General features: G+C 48.0%; 1 protein-coding gene across 1 annotated transcript in view; it reads left to right on the forward strand.

Moving 5' to 3' along the window:
• The first annotated feature begins 16,620 nt into the window (after positions 1–16,620).
• LOC123090044 (serine/arginine repetitive matrix protein 1) overlaps positions 16,621–21,732 on the forward strand; it is a 35,838-nt gene continuing 30,726 nt past the window's right edge. Inside the window, exon 1 of the mRNA XM_044511531.1 lies at positions 16,621–16,678. Within this exon, the coding sequence (XP_044367466.1) occupies positions 16,621–16,678 (58 nt within the window). The remainder of the gene's footprint in view (positions 16,679–21,732) is intronic.

Raw genomic sequence — 21,732 nt, forward strand, 5'->3', positions numbered from 1 at the left:
GTGTTTAAATTTGGAATTATTCCAGGTTCGTTTGGCATTTTTATGGATTAATTGAGTTTCTCGGCATTTAATGTGCATAATTCAAATTTGAACTACAAGCACATGCTCCAGTGCACCAAAGTTTGTTGAAAAATCATATGTGTGTCTTTGGATGAATGTATAGGTCCCATGCAAGAAATATTAATGAAATTCAAACATCTGGGCGTCGTGGCTCGACCGGGAATATTGAGAAACTTGGTTTTTAAATTCCTGGAAATTCAAAACTAGCCTGAAAATCATGAAACTTGGCATGGTGTCATTTCATGGCACCAACATGATGTGGCAAAAAAATGGCCGCATTTGGACAACTTTTTGGTATAAGCTTCTTGCAAACCGGAGCTTCTCTCGAGAAGGCTCGTGGTTCCCCAGGGGGGACATGCCACCTTTGTGTTCAAAACGATATACGCTGCCTCCCCCCCTTGTTTTTACAGAGTCAACATAGAACTATATGAGTGTCGTGTTAAAATTTGGAATTATTCTGGGTTCATTTGGACTTTCTTATACATTAATTGAATTTCTGGTCATTTAATGTGCATAATTCAAAATTTAACTACAAGCACATGCTCCAGTGCACCCAAGTTGGTTGAAAAATCACATGCGTGTCCTTGGGTGAATTTCTAGGTCCCATGCAAGAAATGGGAATGAAATTCAAACATCTGGGCATTGTAGGTCGGCCAAAAAGATTGAGAATCTTGGTTTTTTAATTCTTGTAAATCCAAAACACGCCTGAAAATCATGAAACTTGGCATGGTGTCATGACATGGCACCAACATGATGCGATAATTTTTGTCAGGACCCCGACTCGATGTCACATCGATCTAGCCGGTAACACCTCATATCACTTTGCGGCCTCACGCACGGTATCCCCACGGGTGTCGCCTTACCTTTGCCCGGGACCGTTTGCGCCTTTTGGCTCACGTATATGATAGTGTCGCTAGCATCCATATGATAAGGAGCCCGGGCTGACATGACTAGTCGTAAACCCAAAGTGGCACAGACTTACAGGGACAGGCATCCATGACCCAGCTTCGAACGTGTCGGTCATCAGCAAGTGGGTCCGGGCTGTAGCACTGGGCTAGCAGGACTCCGGTAAACCGGGCTGTAGCGGGCTAACAGGACTCCGGTACTCAAAGCGTGACATTTCCCCGAAGGGACAGACACAGGAACGAAGAAGGACACATGCCGGCCAGCCTAAGTGTTCCAGAGCAGTAGCAAGCTACCATGGCTCAGCGGTAACACTAGGAGACATTTCCCGGTAAGAGAGGCTACTAAAGATAAACAACTAGATAGTCAGATCCCACACATACCAAGCATTTCAATCATACACACAATATGCTCGATATGTGCAAATACAACGAAGCATCACAACATGACTCTACGACACAAGTACTTTATTTAAGGCTCAGGGAGCCATACATAACATACACAAAGGTACGGGTCTCACGACCCAACATACAAGTCATACAGTCATACAAACCAGCAGCGGAAGTAACTTGTCTGAGTACAGACAACTAGTAAAATAAAAGAGGCTTGGAAAGCCTACTATACTACGTGGTCCTTCACAAGCTCAGGGTCACCACCTGGGTCTTTAGCCTACTCGTTGATGTCAACGTCTACATAGAACCCATCAGAAGGGGTTGCAGCGTCTTCTGTAAAAATGTAGATTATAGCAACATGAGTACAAAGGTACTCAGCAAGACTTACATCAGATCCTACATACATGCATATTATCAAGAAGGGTTGGTGGGGTTATTGCAGCAAGCCAGCTTTGACTCTTGGCTAGGCTATCCTACGATACTCCAACTTGAAATGGTTTTGCGCACACGAGTCCACTACTCACCACTTCAATACACTACCGAGGATCCACCTCCGTCTTCCTACGGAAGAGCCATCCTCGGCACTCACACTTATCTTGAGGCTTTTAGTAGTTTCCATTTACTTGTCTATGAACTGTATAGGCAACCAAGTAGTCCTTTACCGCGGACGCGGCTATTCGAATAGATCATGTTAACCCTGCAGGGGTGTACTTCTTCATACATGTTTCCACCACTTAGCGTCTGCACACGACATGTGCTCGGCAGACTTCAAGCGAAAGCCGACGTGGGTGTAGACCACGACCTACCTAAACACTTAAGCCTCTAGTCCAGGTTTATCGCCTATCCAGGTTCCATCCGCAGGGAGTCCGGCCGAGGTTTCCCATACGGCCCCGAACGATGTGAACAGGGTTCCCGAGATACCTAACGGGTATTCGGTACACCGTGCCACGTACCTACCGCATCACAGCCCACCCCTACGGTCAGCGCTGTCCACGGCCTCCAGTAGGCTACAAACACCAGAAACTACTTGCAACTCCTGGACAGAGAGCTAGGGTGAATAAGAAGTCGAGCGGGGTCATATTTCAGGGCCCAATGCATGGTAGTAGCTGTATCTTAAATCACACATACAGATCTCAGTGCTTAAGGTCGGCTTCAATGAAACAACCCACCATGTACTCCTACATGGCCTCTCATCGATACCTTTACCAAATCGTGTTCACCACACCACTCTCATTACCGACATAATCATTTCACTCTAGCCATCACCCAGATGAACCAGACCTGACACGACTCTAAGCATAGCAGGCATAGCAAGGTAGGAACAACACATACATATGGCTCAATCAACTCCTACACATGCTAGTGGGTTTCATCTAGTTACTGTGGCAATGACAGGTCATGCAGAGGAAATGGGTTCAACTACCGTAGCACACAGCAGTTTGAAACGCGTTGTCTTAATGCAGTAAAAGAGAGCAGGAGCGAGAACATGGGATTGTATCGATATGATCAAATGGTTGGTTGCTTGCCTGATGGTTCGATGCACTGATACGGTTCTTCGTTAGGGTAATCACGGTACTCCTCGGAGGCAGAACCTGTCGCAAAGGACACCGATACACAACCATCACCAAACAATGTGCAACAATATGATGCATGCATGAAACATGGCAATATGAGTGTGTTGGGCTAATGCAACTAAAACCAGAAGGGTTTGAACAAATTTGAATCAAAGATTCAAATTTCAAACTCAAACATGGCCTTTTAAAGTGCTTTTCCTTATTCTGCTTAAAACATCAATTTAACTTGTTTGATCATGCATGAAAATAGTACAGATGGATAGATTGGATTTTTCTGATCATTTTTCATATATAATTTGTCCAATTTGGAGTTACAGAATAAAAGTTATGAATTTTTGAAGTTTAAATAATATTCTGGAATTTCCTGATTTAAATTAAATCCAGAAATATAAATATTGCGCCAGCATGACGTCAGCATGACGTCAGTGGTCAACTGCGGCTGGCTGGGGTCAAACCTGACGTGTGGGGTCCACACGTCAGTGACAGGGGGGTTTAACAGGGTTAAATTAATCCTAATTAGGGATTAGTGGCGCTGGGGCCCACTGGTCAGTGTCAGGGGGGTTAACTAACAGTGGTTAGCGCTAATCCTAATTAGCTACAGGGCTGGGCCCACCTGTCAGGGACTCAGGGGGGGTCCTGCCGTGGTCAAGGTGGGTCAAACCCACCGGCGACATGACGCCGGCGAGGCCCGAGACGGCGGCGCGATGCGGAATCGCGCTACAGGGCACGGGCGAGGCCGTGCTTGGGCTCGTTGGAGAGCCCTTGCTCCCGCGCGTCGAACGGTGGTGGTGGCCGAGCCTGGGGTGGCCGGTACCGTCGACGGCGAGCTCGTGAGCGGCGGCCGGAGTTCGGGTGCGGTCGGAATCGGCGTTGCAGGGCGTTAGGGGAGGTGTTGGTGCGTGCTACGTGCTCCTGGTGAGGTGTGGAGCACGATGGTGTGCTCGGCTTCGAGCTACAACGGCTCCAGCCACGGCGGCGACGAGGCACGGCGGCGGCGAGCTTCGGAGCTCAAGGGGGCGGCAGCTACAAGAGGCTAGGGACGACGGGGCAAGGGGGAATCGAGTCAGTGGCTCACCGCGGAGCTGCAGGGATGGTTAGCGGGCTCGGGGACGACCGGTAGCTCCCGATTCGACGGCGACGGTCTCCGGTGGCCGAGGAGGGGAACGGCGACGTGGCGGCGATGCAGGGCTTCCGGAGGCCCGTGGAGCGGTGGGGAGGAAGAGGGGGTCGAGGCGGAGCTCCTGAGCTCAGCGGAGGGGCGAGGGGTGGCCGGTGTCGGCTGCTATGGTGAACGGCGGCGACGGTGGTGTTCGGCCGTGTGAGAGAGAGCGAGGGAGAGGAGGGAAGAACCGCGGGAGAGTGAGAGAGAGCAGGGGGGAGGGCGTGGCGTCGTCCGGGGCATCGAGCGAGGAGGGGAGGGCAGGCAGGCAGGCGAGCAGGTGGCGTGGCGCGGTGGCGCGCGCGCGCGCCGGCCACACTCCCCTCCCTCTGTCGAGGACGAAGACGACAGAGGAGGGAGGCGGGCTGGGCCGCCTGCTGGCTGGGCCGGCCAGCTGGCTGGGCTGCACAGGGAGGAGCCCAGGTAAGCTTCTCCCTTTTATTTATTTTCTGTTTTCTAATTTCTGACATTTGTTTTGATTTAAATAAATATTAAATCATTTATTTAACTTATGCCAATTTTTGCAGGAGCTAGATATATTATTCCAGAGCTCCTTTATAAATGGCATAATATTTGGACATATATTAATATATAATAATATATTTCCAATGCAAATAATTATGCATTAATTCCAAATGCCCAAAATAAATACCTATGAGCTCTTAAAAATATTGGTTTGATTTTTATCTCTGTCCAATATTTTCAGAGAGCAACATGAGCATTTTCTTGGACCCTTTTGGAGAAATTTTTATTTGGATCATTTTCAAAAATGATTCTGAGGGTTTCACAGATCCCCATTTCAAGTTTCTGATGAAAGAGTAAACATGATGCAACACTCTAATGCATGACTAGCTAGGGTGTGACAACTCACCCCCACTCAAAAGAATCTCGTCCCGAGATTTGGGTTCCTCCGGGAAGAAGGCGGGATATTCAAGTCGAAGACGATCCTCCCTTTCCCAGGTTGCTTCATCCTCAGAATGGTGCGACCATTGAACTTTGAGAAACTTGATATTATGACGTCGGGTGGTACGTTCGGCCTGATCGAGGATACGAATGGGGTACTCTCGATATGTAAGATTATCTTGGAGATCAAGCGTTTCGTGGTCCACTTCACGGATAGGATCCGAGAAGCAACGCCTGAGTTGAGAAACGTGGAAGACATCGTGGACTCTGGAGAGGTGCGGAGGTAGTTCCAACTGGTAGGCAACTTCTCCTCGTTTGGCGAGAATGCGAAAAGGTCCAATGTAACGAGGAGCCAATTTGCCTTTGATACCGAAACGATGGGTTCCCTTCAGAGGGGTGACCCGAAGATAAGCCTTCTCGTCAACCTCGAAAGTCATAGCCTTATGTTTTCGGTCATATTGACTCTTTTGACGAGATTGGGCTGTTTTCAACTTTTCACGAACGATACGAACTTGTTCTTCTGCTTCCTGAATCATATCCGGGCCAAAGAATTGTCTTTCCCCGGTCTCTGACCAGTTAAGGGGTGTTCGACACCGTCGTCCATAGAGAACTTCAAAAGGGGCTTTACCCAAGCTAGATTGATAGCTGTTGTTGTAAGCGAATTCGGCAAATGGAAGGCACTTCTCCCAGTCCATTCCGAATGAGATAACAGAGGCTCGAAGCATGTCTTCTAGAATCTGGTTGACGCGTTCCACTTGACCACTCGACTGAGGGTGGAAAGCGGTGCTAAAGGAGAGACGGGTTCCCATAGCATTTTGGAAACTTTCCCAAAATCGAGAGGTGAAAAGACTTCCTCGATCCGAGTTAATTTCCAAAGGAACACCATGGAGGGACACTATTCGGGAGATGTATAAGTCTGCCAGCTGGCTAGCGGTTATACTCTCACGAACAGGTAAGAAATGGGCTACTTTGGAAAGACGATCGACCACGACGAAAATAGCATTATTCCCTCTCTTGGTCCTGGGAAAACCGGTAATGAAATCCATACCAATTTTATCCCATTTCCATTCAGGAATAGCTAAGGGTTGAAGGGTGCCAGCAGGCCGTTGATGCTCTGCTTTTACACGACGACAGACGTCGCAATTAGCAATATACTGAGCAATTTCTCTCTTCATCCTAGTCCACCAGAACCTCTGGCGTAGGTCCTGATACATCTTAGTACTACCGGGATGAATGGTGAGAGGAGATTCATGAGCCTCCTTAAGGATCAACTGCCGTAGATGCTGGTTCTTGGGAACCACTAGACGGTTCCTCAAAGTACACAACACCATGATCATTTGTGGAGAAACAACTAGCACCTCCGCTAGCAATGTTCTCTTTGATTTTAGATATTCCCTTATCTCGCTTTTGGGCAGCGATGATTTGATCCGTAAGAGTAGGTTTTGCCACCAAGGTGGAAAGAAAACCTTGAGGAACAATGTGAAGGTTAAGCTTCCGAAATTCCTCATGGAGAAGCGGTTGACTTTGTTGTAACATCAGGTTGTTACAATAAGATTTACGACTTAGCGCATCAGCCATGACGTTGGCTTTCCCTGGGGTGTAGGTTATTCCTAAGTCGAAGTCTGTGATCAACTCAACCCAACGTCTTTGCCTGAGATTCAGATCCGGTTGGGTGAAGATGTACTTCAGACTTTGGTGATCAGTGAATATTTCGCAACGATTACCGAGGAGGTAATGTCGCCAGGTCTTAAGTGCATAGACTACGGCTGCAAGCTCTAGATCATGAGTAGGATAATTCTCCTCATGTGGGTGCAATTGCCGTGAAGCGTAGGCAATTACGTGTCGATCTTGCATGAGAATGCAACCTAGTCCTTGTCGCGAGGCGTCGCAGTAGATAACAAAGTCCTTGGAGAAGTCTGGCGGTACCAGTACGGGAGCAGAGGTCAGGCGTCTTTTCAGTTCCTGAAAGCTGTGCTCACATTGTGGAGTCCATTCGAACTTCTTATCTTTCTTGAGGAGTTCGGTTAGAGGTTTAGCAACTTTGGAGAAGTTCTCGACAAAGCGACGACAATAGCTCGCTAAGCCTAGAAAACTCCGAACTTGCTTGACCGATTCAGGTGGAGTCCAATTAAGGACGGCTTGAACTCGCTCAGGGTTAACAGCAATACCTTTACCAGATATTACATGACCCAGATAGGTCACTTCTGACAACCAGAATTCACATTTAGAAAATTTGGCATAAAGGCGATGCTCTCGAAGTTTCTTCAACACTAGCCTTAGATGTTCGGCATGTTCTTCCTCGTTCTTGGAGTAGATGAGTATATCATCGAGATAAACTACGACGAATTTATCCAAATACTCCATGAAGATTGAGTTCATTAACCGAGAAAAGGTGGCTGGAGCGTTGGTTAAACCGAAGGACATGACGGTGTACTCGTATTGGCCATAACGAGTAACAAAGGCCGTTTTAGGAATGTCCCCGTTTCTGATTTTGATTTGATGGTAGCCCAACCTCAAATCCATCTTGGAGAAGACTGAGGATCCAGCGAGCTGATCATACAGATCGTTGATCCTGGGAAGTGGATATTTGTTCTTGATTGTGACCAAATTGACAGGTCGGTAATCTACAACCATCCGGTCCGTACCATCCTTCTTCTTGACGAATAGGACGGGGCAAGCCCACGGAGATGAGCTAGGTCGGATGAAACCCTTTTTCAAGGACTCATCGAGTTGTTTCTTAAGCTCGGCTAGTTCTAGGGGTGCCATCTTATAAGGTCTTCTAGCAATCGGAACGGTTCCTGGAATGAGGTCTATTACGAACTCAACATCCCTGTCAGGTGGAACACCTGGCAATTCCTCTGGAAAGACATCCGGGAAGTCACGGACTACCGGAATGTCCTCAAGGTCTGGCAAAGGGCTGGCGTTAAGAGAATATAATTGTCGCTTGGCTATTCGGGTCAAGACATTGACTATCTTCCCCGAAGGATGGGTGAGTTGAACAGTCCTAGAGAAGCAATCAATTTGGGCATGATGAGCTGACATCCAGTCCATACCCAGAATGATATTAATATCTGAAGATTTAAGGGCTATCAAAGATGCAAGGAAAACAAGTCTGTCGACTTGGATTTCATTTCCATGGCTTACTCTAGAAGTTTGCCATTTGGATCCCGGAGTTGAATTACCATAGAGGATTGGCATATCACAGAATGCAACGTTATGCAAACGAGCATAATTTTCAGATATAAAAGAATGAGAGGCTCCTGTATCGAAAAGAACAGATGCCGGGTGGCAATTAACAAGAAGCGTACCGAGAACGACGTTGGGATCCTCTTGAGCTTCTTCGGCAGAGATACAGTTGACATGGCCACGTGAAGCGGTGACCGGCTTGGCGTGGAAACTTTTCCTGTCGGCTTGCCACGGCCAACAGCTTTAGCAGACTGGTTGGGGTTGGTCTGGGGACACTCACGCATATAGTGACCAGATTCCCCACACTTGAAACAAGTCACGGAACTGGTACGTGGAGGAGCATTGTTAGTTGGACCCCCATAGGGCTTGGCTGGAGCAGACTGTTGAACAGGGCGAGGCGCCTGGAAAGGATGGCCTCGGTGTGAACCTGGGTGGCAGGGCGGTGTTGGGCACCCACACGCGGCGCTTCTGAGGACCAGCACCGGATGAGGAACCCATGTCACGGCCATGCTTGCGTGTTGCGTCATAGTCAGTCTGACCAGTTTCAGCACTGATGGCTTTGTTGACAAGTTTCTGAAAAGATGTGCACTCATGCAGACGGAGGTCACGGCGAAGCTCAGGACTAAGGCCCTTACGGAACCTTGCTTGCTTCTTGGCATCAGTAGAAACTTCCTCAGTTGCATATCGTGCGAGGTTACCAAACTCCCTGCTGTAAACATCCACAGAAAGTCGGCCTTGGGTGAAATTGCAGAATTCCTCACGTTTACGGTCCATGAGACCCTCCGGAATGTGATGTTCACGGAAAGCCTCGCTGAATTCAGCCCAAGTAGTGACATGGCCCGCTGGGCGCATAGCTCCATAATTCTCCCACCATAGACTGGCGGGGCCTTCAAGATGATATGCAGCAAAGGTGACCTTGTCAGCCTCCGCTACCAGCGCGGAACGCAGTTTGTGAGCGATACTGCGAAGCCAGTCATCAGCGTCGAGAGGCTCAACGGAGTGGTGGAACGTGGGTCGATGCAATTTGATAAAATCACCGAGTGACACCACGTTAGTCCTCTGATGGTGTGCTGTGTTCTGTTCAATACGCTCCAACAAACGGTTGGTCTCCCGCTTGTTTCTCTCAGCTTCCATCATAACCTCGGCTAGGGAAGGAGGATGAGGCAGATTTGCATCCCTGACTTCACTGCCTTCGGCCTGCTCTTGAGGAGCAGGGTTAGTGCGCGTGTTGACCATCCTAGGTAAACAAGACAATGATTTAGTCAGGATGATAAAATTCCGACATAGGATATAAAATGTAAGGAATAACTCGAAATGCAAGATGATCATCCGTATGACATGGTAGATACAGAAACTGCTTCTTTATTCCATCGTCATACACACCATACAGGGTTTAGTACAAGACCAAACAAAGTACTATTACGGTGAAAAGAGGATTACATCTCATCGGAGGCATTCCAAGCTCCTATACATTATTTTTCTACACCTCCGGAAAGAGTACAAACTAGGTCATATCCCACGAGTCACGCGGGACGATAGACGACACAGCTAGTGCGAACTAGTGATACTACCACTAACTCAGACCGATCCGTAGTAGTCCTCGTAGAAGTCACCTCCATAGCCTGGAAGCTCAACATGATCATCCGGAAACAGACGATCTCGCGGAGCTTGTGGACCATAGGGGCTAGGATGAGGTCTTGGACCAACAGACGGTGGCCTGCGGGGACCGCGAGGTGGGGTGATGCCTCCTACATCACGCCAACCCATCACGTCTGGCAGAGCAGATCTCACAGGATAGAGATCGCGCATATCTGAATATCCAGCTTGCACCGCCGGTGCGAACCGAGTCAAAGTGGCCCAGTGGTCAGCACGGGTATTGAAGAGCTCTAACCTCAAGGCCCGATTTTCACGGTCCTTATCCTCGAGCATCTCAGCAGTGGTGCGAGTCCGTGAATCCTCCTGGGTGGGGTCAGCATAGATAGCCTGGAGATACCCTTGTGCTCCCGGAAGTGATCCTGGCATATACCGGAAATCAGAGTCCCGAAATAGACCAGATCTGACTCGCATAATGGTCATCATAGAGTAGGCGGCGTCCTGCACAGCCATCTCAATAGTAACCCCGAGTCCATAGGAGCAGTGAAGGGGCTCGGTGGATCCAGGATAAGATGGAAATATCCTGACAGTGCAGAGATACTGGCTTTGATTAAAGTCTCGAAATTGCTCTTCGACCGTGTACTCAGGATACCAGCGGTATCCAGCCTCAGTCATTACCCTGACCAACTTGGCAGTATGGCCGGGTACATCTAGGCATCGAGTCAGGCGAACCACTTGATTGAGGTCGCGAGTGGCCATCTGAAAGCACAATCATAATGCAAAGGCATTAGAATTTCTAGCAAAATTTCGGCAGCATAACAGCTGTAAATGCTCAAGAAGGATTTGAGACATTTGACAAAGGATTTCGTACACACTCAACATCATCATATCAAAGTTCTGAATCCATTCTAACAACATAATGTGGTAGTAGAACTGAACTAGGCTTGTATCCATCAAACTTATAAGGTACTACTGATTAGTAACACGTGATCCTGATAGAGAGAATAGATCCTAATTCCTTAACCCCCGGTGGAAGAATGGACTGACTCAGATCAGAATGTCATAAGATAAAGGAGTAAAAAGAGCCTTACGTTCCAACCCACAAACAATTCCCCTACATATAACTAAAGAATTTCTAGACTCAACATCGACCAGTTTGGCTTGGAGAACCTACAGGCAGTCCGGCTCTGATGCCAACGCTGTCAGGACCCCGACTCGATGTCACATCGATCTAGCCGGTAACACCTCATATCACTTTGCGGCCTCACGCACGGTATCCCCACGGGTGTCGCCTTACCTTTGCCCGGGACCGTTTGCGCCTTTTGGCTCACGTATATGATAGTGTCGCTAGCATCCATATGATAAGGAGCCCGGGCTGACATGACTAGTCGTAAACCCAAAGTGGCACAGACTTACAGGGACAGGCATCCATGACCCAGCTTCGAACGTGTCGGTCATCAGCAAGTGGGTCCGGGCTGTAGCACTGGGCTAGCAGGACTCCGGTAAACCGGGCTGTAGCGGGCTAACAGGACTCCGGTACTCAAAGCGTGACATTTCCCCGAAGGGACAGACACAGGAACGAAGAAGGACACATGCCGGCCAGCCTAAGTGTTCCAGAGCAGTAGCAAGCTACCATGGCTCAGCGGTAACACTAGGAGACATTTCCCGGTAAGAGAGGCTACTAAAGATAAACAACTAGATAGTCAGATCCCACACATACCAAGCATTTCAATCATACACACAATATGCTCGATATGTGCAAATACAACGAAGCATCACAACATGACTCTACGACACAAGTACTTTATTTAAGGCTCAGGGAGCCATACATAACATACACAAAGGTACGGGTCTCACGACCCAACATACAAGTCATACAGTCATACAAACCAGCAGCGGAAGTAACTTGTCTGAGTACAGACAACTAGTAAAATAAAAGAGGCTTGGAAAGCCTAGCTATACTACGTGGTCCTTCACAAGCTCAGGGTCACCACCTGGGTCTTTAGCCTACTCGTTGATGTCAACGTCTACATAGAACCCATCAGAAGGGGTTGCAGCGTCTTCTGTAAAAATGTAGATTATAGCAACATGAGTACAAAGGTACTCAGCAAGACTTACATCAGATCCTACATACATGCATATTATCAAGAAGGGTTGGTGGAGTTATTGCAGCAAGCCAGCTTTGACTCTTGGCTAGGCTATCCTACGATACTCCAACTTGAAATGGTTTTGCGCACACGAGTCCACTACTCACCACTTCAATACACTACCGAGGATCCACCTCCGTCTTCCTACGGAAGAGCCATCCTCGGCACTCACACTTATCTTGAGGCTTTTAGTAGTTTCCATTTACTTGTCTATGAACTGTATAGGCAACCAAGTAGTCCTTTACCGCGGACGCGGCTATTCGAATAGATCATGTTAACCCTGCAGGGGTGTACTTCTTCATACATGTTTCCACCACTTAGCGTCTGCACACGACATGTGCTCGGCAGACTTCAAGCGAAAGCCGACGTGGGTGTAGACCACGACCTACCTAAACACTTAAGCCTCTAGTCCAGGTTTATCGCCTATCCAGGTTCCATCCGCAGGGAGTCCGGCCGAGGTTTCCCATACGGCCCCGAACGATGTGAACAGGGTTCCCGAGATACCTAACGGGTATTCGGTACACCGGCCACGTACCTACCGCATCACAGCCCACCCCTACGGTCAGCGCTGTCCACGGCCTCCAGTAGGCTACAAACACCAGAAACTACTTGCAACTCCTGGACAGAGAGCTAGGGTGAATAAGAAGTCGAGCGGGGTCATATTTCAGGGCCCAATGCATGGTAGTAGCTGTATCTTAAATCACACATACAGATCTCAGTGCTTAAGGTCGGCTTCAATGAAACAACCCACCATGTACTCCTACATGGCCTCTCATCGATACCTTTACCAAATCGTGTTCACCACACCACTCTCATTACCGACATAATCATTTCACTCTAGCCATCACCCAGATGAACCAGACCTGACACGACTCTAAGCATAGCAGGCATAGCAAGGTAGGAACAACACATACATATGGCTCAATCAACTCCTACACATGCTAGTGGGTTTCATCTAGTTACTGTGGCAATGACAGGTCATGCAGAGGAAATGGGTTCAACTACCGTAGCACACAGCAGTTTGAAACGCGTTGTCTTAATGCAGTAAAAGAGAGCAGGAGCGAGAACATGGGATTGTATCGATATGATCAAATGGTTGGTTGCTTGCCTGATGGTTCGATGCACTGATACGGTTCTTCGTTAGGGTAATCACGGTACTCCTCGGAGGCAGAACCTGTCGCAAAGGACACCGATACACAACCATCACCAAACAATGTGCAACAATATGATGCATGCATGAAACATGGCAATATGAGTGTGTTGGGCTAATGCAACTAAAACCAGAAGGGTTTGAACAAATTTGAATCAAAGATTCAAATTTCAAACTCAAACATGGCCTTTTAAAGTGCTTTTCCTTGTTCTGCTTAAAACATCAATTTAACTTGTTTGATCATGCATGAAAATAGTACAGATGGATAGATTGGATTTTTCTGATCATTTTTCATATATAATTTGTCCAATTTGGAGTTACAGAATAAAAGTTATGAATTTTTGAAGTTTAAATAATATTCTGGAATTTCCTGATTTAAATTAAATCCAGAAATATAATATTGCGCCAGCATGACGTCAGCATGACGTCAGTGGTCAACTGCGGCTGGCTGGGGTCAAACCTGACGTGTGGGGTCCACACGTCAGTGACAGGGGGGTTTAACAGGGTTAAATTAATCCTAATTAGGGATTAGTGGCGCTGGGGCCCACTGGTCAGTGTCAGGGGGGTTAACTAACAGTGGTTAGCGCTAATCCTAATTAGCTACAGGGCTGGGCCCACCTGTCAGGGACTCAGGGGGGTCCTGCCGTGGTCAAGGTGGGTCAAACCCACCGGCGACATGACGCCGGCGAGGCCCGAGACGGCGGCGCGATGCGGAATCGCGCTACAGGGCACGGGCGAGGCCGTGCTTGGGCTCGTTGGAGAGCCCTTGCTCCCGCGCGTCGAACGGTGGTGGTGGCCGAGCCTGGGGTGGCCGGTACCGTCGACGGCGAGCTCGTGAGCGGCGGCCGGAGTTCGGGTGCGGTCGGAATCGGCGTTGCAGGGCGTTAGGGGAGGCGTTGGTGCGTGCTACGTGCTCCTGGTGAGGTGTGGAGCACGATGGTGTGCTCGGCTTCGAGCTACAACGGCTCCAGCCACGGCGGCGACGAGGCACGGCGGCGGCGAGCTTCGGAGCTCAAGGGGGCGGCAGCTACAAGAGGCTAGGGACGACGGGGCAAGGGGGAATCGAGTCAGTGGCTCACCGCGGAGCTGCAGGGATGGTTAGCGGGCTCGGGGACGACCGGTAGCTCCCGATTCGACGGCGACGGTCTCCGGTGGCCGAGGAGGGGAACGGCGACGTGGGCGGCGATGCAGGGCTTCCGGAGGCCCGTGGAGCGGTGGGGAGGAAGAGGGGGTCGAGGCGGAGCTCCTGAGCTAGTCGGGGGAGCGAGGGGTGGCCGGTGTCGGCTGCTATGGCGAACGGCGGCGATGGTGGTGTTCGGCCGTGAGAGAGAGAGCGAGGGAGAGGAGGGAAGAACCGCGGGAGAGTGAGAGAGAGCAGGGGGGAGGGCGTGGCGTCGTCCGGGGCATCGAGCGAGGAGGGGAGGGCAGGCAGGCAGGCGAGCAGGTGGCGTGGCGCGGTGGCGCGCGCGCGCGCCGGCCACACTCCCCTCCCTCTGTCGAGGACGAAGACGACAGAGGAGGGAGGCGGGCTGGGCCGCCTGCTGGCTGGGCCGGCCAGCTGGCTGGGCTGCACAGGGAGGAGCCCAGGTAAGCTCCTCCTTTTATTTATTTTCTGTTTTCTAATTTCTGACATTTGTTTTGATTTAAATAATATATTAAATCATTTATTTACCTTATGCCAATTTTTGCAGGAGCTAGATATATTATTCCAGAGCTCCTTTATAAATGGCATAATATTTGGACATATATTAATATATATAATTAATATATTTCCAATGCAAATAATTATGCATTAATTCCAAATGCCCAAAATAAATACCTATGAGCTCTTAAAAATATTGGTTTGATTTTTATCTCTGTCCAATATTTTCAGAGAGCAACGTGAGCATTTTCTTGGACCCTTTTGGAGAAATTTTTATTTGGATCATTTTCAAAAGTGATTCTGAGGGTTTCACAGATCCCCATTTCAAGTTTCTGATGAAAGAGTAAACATGATGCAACACTCTAATGCATGACTAGCTAGGGTGTGACAATTTTTTTGGCCGAATTGGGACAAGCCTTGGTATAAGCTTCTTGAAAACCGGACCTTCTCTCAAGAAGGCTCGTGGTTCCAAGAGGGAACATGTCACCTCCGTGTGCGAAACGACATACATACACTACCTTCTCCCACCTTAATTTTTTTACACTGGTAGATTAGACCAAATAGAAGTATCGTGCTAATTTTTGGAATTATTCCGGGCTCGTTTGGCCTTTTTTATACATTAATTGAATTTCTAGGCATTTAATATGCATAATTCAAATTTGAACTATAAGCACATGCTCCAGTGCACCAAAGTTGGTTGAAAATCACATGTGTGTCCTTGGGTGAATTTCTAGGTCCCATGCAAGAAATGGGAATGAAATTCAAACATCTGGGCGTCGTGGCTTGGCCGGAAAGATTGAGAAACTTGGTTTTTTAATTCCTGTAAATCCAGAACATGCCTGAAAGTCATGAAACTTGGCATGGTGTCATGACATGGCACCAACATCCTATGGTAATTTTTCTGTCCGATTTGCGAAGGCGCACACATTAACAATCAACAACGTCATTTTTGAACAAGTGTTGTCACATTACAAAACAACTATTATTGAAACCGTGGGCGTTCTACTTACCAATTTCGTGCTACCACACGTCCCCTTTTTTTATTGGTAGGAGGTGACGTGCGGGGTAGCTATTTGAGTACGGGAGGTGTGCGATCAGACCCCTGCACGTGCTCATCGGGAGCAGAGCCCTTTGACCTCTATCTGCCGCGCACCTCCCTCCCAACGTCTCCATTAATGGCGCCCAAGCCCCTGTTTCACGGCATGACTATGTCTCACTGGACTGAGATTTAAGAGATAAAAATGAAAATATGAAAAGAAACCTTTGCATGGATCTTGATGTAATATTCGACTGACCTATATAGCATCAACTGCGACTTATAGCAAGCATGATGAATATAAGGACGATGACAGTGGATAATAATTGTCTTACATATTTAGGAACATAATTTAAAAAAGCCACATGCGGCAACGCTCGAAATACACAAGGGCAAAATAAGAAAGAAGACAACAATCTAGCTCGCTGATCTCCACTTTCTTGATGCGTTGTTGCACGCCGCGGGAACTAGCCTCCACGGAGAGTGGTGATGAGCTCTTTCCTGTCCTCAATATGATGCTTGAGGGCATCCACGGATTCCTCCACTAGCCTTTTGTGCTTCATGCGCAGCACGACATTCTCGTCCATAAGTTGCTCGACGATGATGCTAGTCCTCTTCAACAAGGCATTGGCCTCCTCCTGCTGCTCCGCATTTCCGACAATGTTCACGCTCAACAGGTCGCGCTCGGCCTGGAGCTTCTCATTGCTCTCCCTTTGTTGCCGGATAACGCCGGTAGCTTGTTCAAACGAGGCTTTCATTTCGTCCTGCAACCTCGCCCAACCGGAGATCTGATCCATCTGGATATGGATGATCGCATGCATGCGCCGGTAAGAGTCCTCGCCTGCCTGCGAGACATTTTCCTGGGCCGCCGTGGCATGGGAAGACATCTTTGTTGCTTCCGCGACGCGGCCGCACTAGTCTGCTGCATCAACGGTGCGGCGGGACCTCCATGCTGCTTCGGCAGCGCAGCGGGACCTCTGTGCTGCTACGGCCGTGCGGCGAGACATGTCGGCTGCTTTCACGGTGAGGCGGGACATCTTTGGTGCTTCCGCTTCCATGCTCGCCTCTCCCTGGTGGCAATCTCTTGACCCGGAACTCACGCCGGCCATGGCAGACGCAAGGGAACGATGATGAATGACTTGTTTGTTTTTGTGGATGAGGAGTTGAGGAGGAATGTGCAGTCATCTTGGAGTAGTAGTATTTATAACCGAGTACTAATACACTCCTAAGTGGGAAACCGTTTAGGTTTTGATCGATGCGAACAGGTTTGCAATTTGGAATGTGACAGGATGCAGGCTCAAAATTTATTGATGGTTCTATAATGTGGGCACACTTTCTCGGCCGCGTACATGGCGTTTTGCACCATAGGGTGCACCGCAATAGGCAATGTCAACACACGTCTTGTTCCAAGAACCGTGCTCGCTCGTTATTACCATTGCACATGCTTCTTTTAACTAGAATGTGTGCCAATCTAGCGCACTCACGTTGATATGTCTAACTATTTCTGTTTGTTGTGGCTAATCGCAAACCGTTCATCCATGTGAAGTGTATGCCATCAATGCATACACTTTGATCTGGCTGACCATTTCTGTTCTCTTGCCTAATCGCAAACAGTTAATCCTTCTGAAGCATATGCCCTCAATCGCACACACCTTTATCTAGTTGCCCATTTCCGTTGTTCCGCCTCATCACAAACAGTAAATCCGAGTGAACTGTATGCCGTATATCGCACACGCCTTCATCTAGCTGCCCGTTTCCATTCTTCTTCCTCATCGCAAACAGTTCACTGAACTGAACCGTATGCCCTGCATTGCACACGCAACCAAAATTTGAACCGTGTTTAGTGCATCTGTCATCATAAAAGTTTTGCACCTTTTTTGACGGTTTTTTTACATCATGATATGTCTCCAACGTATCTATAATTTTTGATTGTTCCATGCCATTATATTACCCGTTTTGGATGTTTATGGGCTTTACTTTACACTTTTATATCATTTTTGGGACTAATCTACTAACCGGAGGCCCAGCCCGTATTGCCATTTTTTTGCCTATTTCAGTATTTCGAAGAAAAGGGATATCAAACGGAGTCCAAACGGAGTGAAACCTTTGGGAGCATGATTTTTGGAATGAACGTGATCCAGAGGACTTGGAGTGCAAGTCAAGAAGCAGCCGAGGCGGCCACGAGGGTGGAGGGCTCGCCCCCCTACTAGGCGTGCCCCCTATCTCGTGGGCCCCTCGGGCGTCCACCGACCTACTTCTTCCTCCTATATACACCCACGTACCCCGAGAACATCAAAACAAGCCACGAAAACCTAATTACACCATCGCAACCTTCTGTATCTGTGAGATCCCATCTTGGAGCCTTCGACGGCGCTCCACCGGAGGGGGAATCAACCATGGAGGGCTTCTACTTCAACACCATAGCCCCTCCGATGAGTTGTGAGTAGTTTACCACAAACCTTCGGGTCCATAGTTATTAGCTAGATGACTTCTTCTCTCTTTTTGGATCTCAATACCATGTTCTCCTCGATCTTCTGGGAGATCTATTCGATGTAACTCTTTTTGCGGTGTGTTTGTCATGATCTGATGAATTGTGGGTTTATGATCAAGTTTATCTATGAGTAATATTTCAATCTCCTCTAAATTCTTTTATGTCTAGTTAAGTTATCTTTGCAAGTCCCTTCGAATTATCAGTTTGGTTTGGCCTACTAGATTGATCTTTCTTGCAATGGGAGAAGTGCTTAGCTTTAGGTTCAATCTTGTGGTGTCCTTTCCCAGTGACAGCAGGGGCAGCAAGGCACGTATTGTATTGTTGCCATCGAGGATAAAAAAGATGGGGTTTATATCATATTGCATGAGTTTATCCCTCTACATCATGTTATCTTTCTTAATGCGTTACTCTGTTCTTTATGAACTTAATACTCTAGATGCATGCTGGATAGCAGTCGATGTGTGCAGTAATAGTAGTAGATGCAGGCAGGAGTCGGTCTACTTGTCACGGACGTGATGCCTATATACATGATCATGCCTAGATAATCTCATAATTATTCGCTTTTCTATCAATTGCTCGACAGTAATTTGTTCACCCACCGTAATACTTATGCTATCTTGAGAGAAGCCACTAGTGAAACCTATGGCCCATGGGTCTATCTTTTATCATATAAGCTTTCAATCTACTTTTATTTCCATCTTTACTATTCCAATCTATATTATAAAATACCAAAAATATATTTATCTTATCATATTATGTCTATCAAATCTCACTTTCGCAAGTGGTCGTGAAGGGATTGATAACCCCTTTATTGCGTTGGTTGCGAGTTTTTGTTTGTTTGTGTAGGTGCGTGGGACTTTTGAGGAGCCTCCTACTGGATTGATACCTTGGTTCTCAAAAACTGAGGGAAATACTTGCGCTACTATTGCTGCATCACCCTTTCCTCTTCAAGGAAAACCAACGCAAGCTCAAGACGTAGCAAGAAGGATTTCTGGCGCCGTTGCCGGGGAGGTCTTCGCTCAAGTCAAGACATACTTGCTCAAGTCAAGACATACCAAGTACCCATCACAAACTCATCTGCCTCGCATTTATATTATTTGCCATTTGCCTCTTGTTTTCCTCTCCCCCACTTCACCCTTGCCGTTTTATTCGCCCTCTCTTTCCCAATATCCTCTCTCTTTCATTTGCCTTTTTGTTTGCTTGTGTGTTGGATTACTTGTCGCGATGGTGCAAGATAATACCGAATTGTGTGATTTCTCCAATACCAATAATAATGATTTCCTTAGTAATCCTATTGCTCCTCTCAATGATGTTGAGTCTTGTGAAATCAATACTGCTTTGCTGAATCTTGTTATGAAAGATCAATTCGCCGGCCTTCCTAGTGAAGATGCCGCTACCCGTCTAAACAACTTTGTTGATTTGTGTGAGATGCAAAATAAGAAAGATACGGATAATGATATTGTTAAATTGAAGTTATTTCCGTTTTCACTTAGAGATTATGCTAAAGTTTGGTTTTCGTCTTTGCCTAAGAATAGTATTGATTCATGGAACATGTGCAAAGATGCTTTTATCTCTAAGTATTTTCCTCCCGCTAAGATCATCACTCTTAGGAACGATATTATGAATTTTAAACAACTTGATCATGAGCATGTTGCCCAATCTTGGGAAAGAATGAAATTGATGATTCGCAATTTCCCTACTCATGGTTTGAATTTATGGATGATCATACAATTTTTTTATGTGGATTGAATTTTGCTTCTAGAAATCTTTTAGATTCAGCCGCGGGAGGCACGTTTATGGAAATCACCTTAGGAGAAGCTACAAAACTCCTTGATAATATTATGGCTAATTATTCTCAATGGCACACCGAAAGATCTACTAGTAAAAAAGTACATGCTATAGAAGAAATTAATGTTTTTAGTGGAAAGATGGATGAACTTATGAAATTGTTTGCTACTAAGAGTGCTCCTATTGATCCCAATGATATGCCTTTTTCTACTTTGATTGAGAATAATAATTAATCTATGGATGTGAATTTTGTTGGTAGGAATAGTTTTGGAAACAATGCTTATAGAGGAAACTTTAATGCTAGACCCACTACAAAAAAAGACACATCCGTGGCATTTTGGGCCGAACGAATTTTTTTCTGTCTTACATATGACACTTCTATGACGATAATTGTGACAAAACCCGTTATCATCATAGATGTGGTGGGATCCTACTTCTATGACAAAAAATCATGACAGAAAATGAGCTTTTCGTCCTGGGCGGGCCGGAGACGCAACTGCATGACATTCTTTGGGCCGTCCATGACGGAAAAATCTGTGGTAGAAGCGAGGGGGAGGAAAATTACGGGGAGTTGCCGGTTACGGTGGGAGGTCGGGGGCCGAGCGATGCGCGTTTCTCTCGTACACATACGCACGTGTGTGCGAGGCGTTGGCTCTAACTGAACCCGAGTGAGGCGTTGGGCTCTAACTGAACCCGAGCGATTGCACTGCAGGCTACGCGCTACTGAACCCGAGCGATCGATTGATGGCGGTTAACTGAACCCGATGGAGCGGTTCCTTCGCTACTGGTGCTAACTAAAGCCGATCGATTGGATGAACAGTGAGCGTTGCGGAGGGGGTGGATGAATAGTGAGTGGTGGCATTGCCTCTGGATGAACAGGACCCCGTGGTGTGGAGGGTTTGATTAAAAATAGACGGTGGAGGGGTGGCCGTGGAGGTGTGGTTGAACAGGACCCCGTGGTGTGGAGGGCTGGATGAACAGTAGACGATGGAGGGCTGGATGAACAGTAGATGGTGGAGGGGTGGTTGAACAGTAGACGGCTGAGTAGCGCGCGGTGGAGGCTGGATGAACATGAGCCCGTGGAGGCTGGAGGAGGTCGACGGTAGCCCATGGAGGCTAGAGGAGGTCGACGGTGGAGATGAACAGTATCCCGTGGAGTCCCGTTTTGCGGTATGCCACACCCCTCCCGATGAATAGGACCCCCGTTTCGACCATAGGAGGTCCGTTTCCTCCGTTTTGCGGTACGCCACACCCCTCCCAATCAACAGGACCCTTGTTTCGACCGTAGGAGGTCCGTTTCGTCCATTTTGCGGTACGCCACACCCCTCCCGATCAACAGGACCCTCGTTTCGACCGTAGGAGGTCTGTTTCGTCCGTTTGCGGTATGCCACACCCCTCCCGATCAACATGACCCCCGTTTCAACCGTAGGAGGTCCGTTTCGTCTGTTTTGCGGTACGCCACACCCCTCCCGATCAACAGGACCCTCGTTTCGACCGTAGGAGGTCCGTTTCCTCCGTTTTGCGGTACGCCACACCCCTCTCGATCAATAGGACACCGTTCCGAACATAGGAGGTCCGTTTCCTCCGTTGTGCGGTACGCTAGGCCTCGTTTCCATCGCCTGTTCCGTGCAAGCCGGTTGGCTCCCACGCGTTACGTTGCCTCCCGATGAACACGACGCATTCCGTTGCCTCCCCATTAACACGACGC

This window comes from Triticum aestivum, chromosome 4B (genome assembly GCF_018294505.1).
Source record: "Triticum aestivum cultivar Chinese Spring chromosome 4B, IWGSC CS RefSeq v2.1, whole genome shotgun sequence".
Taxonomy (NCBI): Eukaryota; Viridiplantae; Streptophyta; class Magnoliopsida; order Poales; family Poaceae; genus Triticum; species Triticum aestivum.